We start from the raw sequence: 7,317 nt of genomic DNA, 5'->3' as shown, positions 1-7,317 counted from the left end.
ATCCTAGTCACAGCCGTTGTGCCCTTGGGCAAGACACTTTACCCACCTGCTCCCAGTGCCACCCACACTGGTTTAAATGTAACTTAGATATTGGGTTTCACTTTGTAAAAGCGCTTTGAGTCACTAGAGAAAAAGCGCTATATAAATTTAATTCACTTCACTTCACTTTTTTTCTCTCTCGAATTCTTTCAAAGATGAAAACTCTCGAATTTCCTGTTTTGACTTTCTGCTTTCCCATCATTTGACCTCGTGACCAAGTGAGAGTTAAAAAAAACTCTTCCTTCCTCCACCTGGCAGCTTTGCCTTGAAACGACGTGCGTGTGCCAAAAACGCGGTTCGGAGAACGGGAACCACGCACACAGAAAAAAAAAAAGAAAAAAAGCCAAAGGGATTTCCTCAGCGCAGAAGAGCAAAAATAAGACAAAAGACGAAGCACTTTCTGCTATTGTACGAGCGAGACTCAGGAAGGACAATAAACGAGGAGGAGGAATAAAAACACAAGGCATGACTTTGCACTTTGCGAAGAAAGAAACTGTTGTGCAAAGTCTGGTTGGATGAGTCATGATGACGGCCAGACTTGGACTTATTCGTCATGCAGGTCGGTGGAAGGCGACAAAAACAAGACCAAAACAAAAACCAACATTTTTCAGTTTTATTCGTCCCTTTCATTAGATTAGTCAATCACAATTAAGAAATGTTGATCAAAATAATCCTTGACTTCTCAAAGTGCTGGCAGTCACAACTTTCTTTGGCCCCATGTTGTGGTCATACGGAGAACGAACCGCGGAAAGAACAGGTTAGTTTTTTTTACGCACAATGCCGCTAAATTATTCTTTCTTCCATTGATAAAAGTACATTTGTAGGAATAAATGCCTCAGCCCTAATTATGGACACCTTGGAGCAGGGGTCACCAACGCGGTGCCCGCGGGCACCAGGTTGCCCGTAAGGACCAGATGAGTAGCCCGCCGGCTTGTTCTAAAAATAGCTCAAATAGCAGCACTTACCTGTGAGCTGCCTCTATTTTTTAAATTGTATTTATTTACGAGCAAGCTGGTCTCGCTTTGTCCGACATTTTTAATTCTAAGAGAGACAAAACTCAAATAGAATTTGAAAATCCAAGAAAATATTTTAAAGACTTGGTCTTCACTTGTTTAAATAAATTCATAAATTTTTTTACTTTGCTTCTTATAACTTTCAGAAAGACAATTTTTTGTGGGGCAGTATAGCTCGGTTGGTAGAGTGGCCGTGCCAGCAACTTGAGGGTTGCAGTCACTGCTGTTGTGTCCTTGGGCAAGACACTTTACCCACCTGCTCCCAGTGCCACCCACTCTGGTTTAAATGTAACTTAGATATTGGGTTTCACTATGTAAAGCGCTTTGAGTCACTAGAGAAAAGCGCTATATAAATATAATTCACTTCACTTCACTTCACCTTTTAAATTCCTTCCTCTTCTTTCCTGACAATTTAAATCAATGTTCAAGTAAATTTATTTTTTTTATTGTAAAGAATAATAAATACATTTTAATTTAATTCTTCATTTTAGCTTCTGTTTTTTCGACGAAGAATATTTGTGAAATATTTCTTCAAACTTATTATGATTAAAATTCCAAAAAATTATTCTGGCAAATCTAGAAAATCTGTAGAATCAAATTTAAATCTTATTTCAAAGTCTTTTGAATTTCTTTTAAAATTTTTGTTCTGGAAAATCTAGAAGAAATAATGCTTTGTCTTTGTTAGAAATATAGCTTGGTCCAATTTGTTATATATTCTAACAAAGTGTAGATTGGATTTTAACCTATTTAAAACATGTCATCAAAATTCTAAAATTAATCTTAATCAGGAAAAATTACTAATGATGTTCCATAAATAATTTTTTAAAGTTTTTCTCTTCTTTTTTTCGGTTGAATTTTGTATTTTAAAGAGTCGAAATTGAAGATAAACTATGTTTCAAAATTTAATTGTCATTTTTTTTGTGTTTTCTCCTCTTTGAAACCTTTCAATTAAGTGTAAATATTATTAATTATTAATAATAACATAGAGTTAAAGGTAAATTGAGCAAATTGGCTATTTCTGGCAATTTATTTAAGTGTGTATCAAACTGGTAGCCCTTCGCATTAATCACTACCCAAGAAGTAGCTCTTGGTTTCAAAAAGGTTGGTGACCCCTGCCTTGGAGTATGGCGTTAAGGCGGAATGATTGTTCAAGCTCTATTGTTGTATAAAGCGACCGACACGACGTGAAGAATCGATACGCCACACATTAAACAAGGGGCGTCAATGTCAGCCATCTCGAAAGGTGAGCTGATGTTCAAAGAGCGCCAGCAGCAGAAGACACGACCAACCCGACAACAGGCCGACGTTCTGCAGCAGGAAGAGCAGGCGAGGACGGCCACTGCTCACTCGACTCATTTGAGGAAGCTGAGGAAAGACGGAAAGATTTTACGGTTTTTACTCACACTTGAAATCACTTCTGCATTTTTTATTGAATTTTTTTTTTTGGATGATCCCAAGCATTTACTAATCATCAAGTACCCAGCAGGCACAATACATTGATACAATGTTGATTATACCCATATGTCCTTTAAAACTGACTTTAAAACAACGTAGCAAAATAGTTGTATTTGGAAATTGAGACTAAGTTGATGTTTTTGACGTTGGATCCATGTTGTTGGTTGGAAAATGACCCAATTTCAATGGTCAAATCACAGTCACAACCTGACATTGAATAAACGTCAAAAAGCATGTTATTTTAATGTTGTATTTGTATTGTAGAATTTTGGTTGGGAAATTATCAAAATTCAATGGTCAAATCAACGTCACAATCCAACATTGATTAAACGTTGTCAAAAAGCATGTTGTTTCAACGTTGTATTTGTATTGTATAATATTGGTTGGAAAACGGCCAAAATTCAATGGTCAAATCAACGTCACAACTTGGCATTGAATAAATGTCGTCAAAAAGCATGTTGTTTCAATATTGTATTTATGTTGTATAATATTGGTTGAGAAATTACCAAAAATTCAATGGTCAAATCAACGTCAAAACCCAACATTGATTACACGTCGTCAACAAGTATGTTGTTTCAACGTTGTATTTGTGTTGTAGAATATTGGTTGGGAAATGACCATATTTCAATGGCCAAATCAATGTCACAACCTGACATTGAATAAACGTCATCAAAAAGCATGTTTTTTTTAACATTGTATTTGTGTTGTAGAATATTGGTTGGAAAATTACCAAAAAATCAACGGTCAAATCAACGTCAGAACCCAACATTGATTAAACGTCATCAAAAAGCATGTTGTTTCAACGTTGTATTTGGGTTGTAGAATGTTGTTTGGGAAATGAACAAAATCAACGTCACAACCTGACATTGAATAAACGTCATCAAAAAGCATGTTGTTTCAACGTCGTATTTGTGTTGTAGAATATTGGTTGGAAAACGGCCAAAATTCAATGGTCAAATCAATGTCACAAATTGACATTGAATAAACGTCATCAAAAAGCATGTTGTTTCAACGTTGTATTTGTGTTGTAGAATATTGGTTGGAAAATGACCAAATTTCAATGGCCAAATCAACATCACAACCTGACATTGAATAAACGTCATCAAAAAGCATGGTTTTTTTTAAACATTGTATTTGTGTTGTAGAATATTGGTTGGAAAATTACCGAAAATTCAATGGTCAAATCAACGTCACAACCCGACATTGAATAAACGTCATCAAAAAGAATGTTGTTTCAACGTCGTATTTGTGTTGTAGAATATTGGTTGGAAAATGACCAAAATTCAATGGTCAAATCAACGTCACAATTTGACATTGAATAAACGTCATCAAAAAGCATGTTTTTTTAACATTGTATTTGTGTTGTAGAATATTGGTTGGAAAATTACCAAAAAATCAATGGTCAAATCAACATCAGAACCCAACATTGATTAAACGTTGTCAACAAATATGTTGTTTCAACGTTATATTTGTATTGTAGAATATTGGTTGGGAAATTACCAAAATTCAATGGTCAAATCAACGTCACAACCTGACATTGAATAAACGTCATCAAAAAGCATGTTGTTTCAACATTGTATTTGTGTTGTAGAATATTGGTTGGAAAACGACCAAAATTCAATGGTCAAATCAACGTCACAACTTGACATTGAACAATTGTCATCAAAAAACATGTTGTTTCAATGTTGTATTTGTGTTATATAATATTGGTTGGGAAATGACCAGAAATTCAATGGTCAAATCAACGTCAACACCCAACATTGATTAAATGTCGTCAACAAGTACCGTATTTTTCGGAGTATAAGTCGCACCGGAGTATAAGTCGCACCTGCCGAAAATGCATAATAAAGAAGGAAAAAAACATATATAAGTCGCACTGGAGCCCGGCCAAACTATGAAGAAAACTGCGACTTATAGTCTGAAAAATACGGTATGTTGTTTCAACGTTGTATTTGTGTTGTATAATATTTGTTGGAAAACGACCAAAATTCAATGGTCAAATCAACGTCACAACTTGATATTGAATAAACGTCATCAAAAAGCATGTTGTTTCAACGTTGTATTTGTGTTGTACAATATTGGTTGAAAACTTACCAAAAATTCAATGGTCAAATCAATGTCAGAACCCAATATTGATTAAACGTCGTCAAAAAGCATGTTGTTTCAACGTTAGGTTTGAGTTGCTCAACGTCATGGCCTAATTCAACAAGTTCTCAACGCTGTTTTAATGTCTTGTGCCTGCTGGGTAATCCATCAGTCAATTAATCAATCAAACTTTAATTCCTAATTCTAAACTTTGTATTCCATTAGACCAGTACATGTTGGTTTTTATTGGCCAGGGCACAATATTAAAAACACAACCAAGCAATGAAGAAAACTAATATCTATTGTGAAAAAAGACAAGGAAAAAAGTGTAAATGTTGACAATAATAATGTCTTTAAAAATGAGTGTTTCAGTAATTATGATGTGTAATTAATGGATGTATTTAATTTTTATTTTTGTCATGTCATTTACCAAAAATAAACATGGTTATTGGAGGTAGCAGCTACACAACAGCAAAGCACACAATTGCACACCAAGTACACGTTGTTTATAAATGTCCTTAATTTAACAATACTGCTGTGTAAAACACGACATTTGTCAATATAAACAAGTATCAAATAATTACTATTACTTAGGGATCAATAACTAAGTTTAAGTCTAAGTCTCCACGGCAGAAGTGTATTAGAAAGTATCCAGTAACAACTGTGTCCGCATCGTCAAATTTACTGCTTCATAAGCTTAATTTGATGAGTTATTTTGGCCACAATTACTATTTCCCTTCAACTTAAAGACAACCTAAGTTCATTCCGGGCGGTTAATAATAAACAAATGAATTTGTATACCTTCCATTGGTTTCTTTTTGACTCATTTTACTTGATCAAGCTTTTCCTAACAAGCCACACTATTGTTGTGCCGATGGCGAGACAACTTCTAAATTACAGGTGTACAGAAACAATAATGTTAGAGATTTAAAAAATTGATTACTGCAATTAGAAAACATAACGCATCAAATATGACTGTAATTAATTAATGGCATTTAACTCAATATTTTACACTCCTAATTATAATAACTCACAAATTCCCATAGTAATGTCAAATTGGTTTGGTAACCTCAATTGTACACAACTGTCGTACTTCCACGAAGCTATGACCTACTTCCTGTTCCTACAGCACTAAGCCTTTTGGGTAATGGAGTATATAAACATTTACTTCCTAGTTTACATTTATAGATATATTCATTTAAACTGTATTTATCCAGAGTAGGACAATTAGGAACATAATTTCATTAGCAATGCTGACCGAGCAAAGAGGCAGCGTTTACATGTTAGAGATGTTGAAGTGTGATGATAATCTCTCATCGTCTCTCATTTACCAACAACATTTAGCGCTATAGATAGCTCCCAGCAGTTCAGAAATGATCTTAATGTGCGGGGGTAAATGTGCTGGAACACAGATAAATGTTTAAGATGGACAAACACTTTTCAAGCGTAAAACATGCACGGAGAATGTCTGCAACTTGTGGACGACAGCGCAGTTAGTTAGTTAGTTATAATGAACTAAAACAGTACAGTAATTTAAGTATGAGCTTTTACTGCCAGCTAGTCTTTACTTTGAAATATGTGTGGTAGGGTTGTCCCGATACCAATATTTTGGTACCTGTACCGGTACCAAAATGTATTTCGATACTTTTTTTGAATAAAGGGGACCACAAAAATTGGTATTATTGGCTTTATTTTAACAAAAAAAGCCTACTTTCTCTTTTAACATGTTCTATCTACACTTCTGTTAAAATGTAATAATCACTTATTCTTCTGTTGTTTGGATGCTTTACATTAGTTGTGGATGACACCACAAATTTAGGTATCCATCCGATACCAAGTAGTTACAGGATCATACATTGGTCATATTCAAAGTCCTCATGTGTCCAGGGACATATTTCCTGAGTTTATAAACATAATATGAATTTTTTAAAAAGGAAAAAAGATTTTGTGACGATAAAAAATATTGATACGCTATTGTACTTGGTATCATTACAGTGGATGCCAGGTGTAGCTCCATCCATGGCATTTGTTTACATTCAGGCGTGCTAGCTTTTGTTAGCGGTGACGCCGGTGAGCTATTGTATCCACCTATGGTGTGTAGTGAAGCATGTTTAGCTATTCCTCGTCCACATGTGAATAATGCTGTATAATAGACTGTATTTATGTTATTCACATGTGAATAATGCCGTATAATAGACTGTATTTATGTTATTCACATGTGAATAATTCCGTATAATAGACTGTATTTATGTTATTCACGTGTGAATAATGTCGTATAATAGACTGTATTTATGTTATTCACGTGTGAATAATTCCGTATAATTGACTGTATTTATGTTATTCACGTGTGAATAATGCCGTATAATAGACTGTATTTATATTATTCACATATGAATAATGCTGTATAATAGACTGTATTTATGTTATTCACATGCGAATAATGCTGTATAATAGACTGTATTCATGTTATTCACATGCAAATAATGCTCTATAATAGACTGTATTTATGTTATTCACATGCAAATAATGCTGTATAATAGACTGTATGTATGTTATTCACATGTGAATAATGCTGTAAAATAGACCGTATTTATATTATTCACATGTGAATAATGCTGTATAATAGACTGTATGTATGTTATTCACATGTGAATAATGCTGTATAATAGACCATATTTATATTATTCACATGTGAATAATGCTGTATAATAGACCGTATTTATGT

General features: G+C 34.1%; 1 protein-coding gene across 3 annotated transcripts in view; it reads right to left on the bottom strand.

Moving 5' to 3' along the window:
* Window positions 1–584: 584 nt before the first annotated feature.
* Window positions 585–7,317, bottom strand: part of LOC133630183 (zinc transporter ZIP12-like) — a 30,633-nt gene continuing 23,900 nt past the window's right edge. Inside the window, exons 5-6 of one of the 3 annotated variants that reach the window (XM_062021593.1) lie at window positions 2,169–2,417; window positions 585–894 (exon numbers count right to left, since the gene is read on the bottom strand). In XM_062021593.1, the coding sequence (XP_061877577.1) occupies window positions 2,280–2,417 (138 nt within the window). In that variant the 3' untranslated portion in view covers window positions 585–894; window positions 2,169–2,279. The remainder of the gene's footprint in view (window positions 895–2,168; window positions 2,418–7,317) is intronic. The other 2 variants (XM_062021592.1, XM_062021591.1) reach the window with 2 other exon arrangements.

This window comes from Entelurus aequoreus, linkage group LG15, assembly GCF_033978785.1.
Source record: "Entelurus aequoreus isolate RoL-2023_Sb linkage group LG15, RoL_Eaeq_v1.1, whole genome shotgun sequence".
Taxonomy (NCBI): Eukaryota; Metazoa; Chordata; class Actinopteri; order Syngnathiformes; family Syngnathidae; genus Entelurus; species Entelurus aequoreus.
This window is presented reverse-complemented; position numbering and strand designations above follow the sequence as displayed.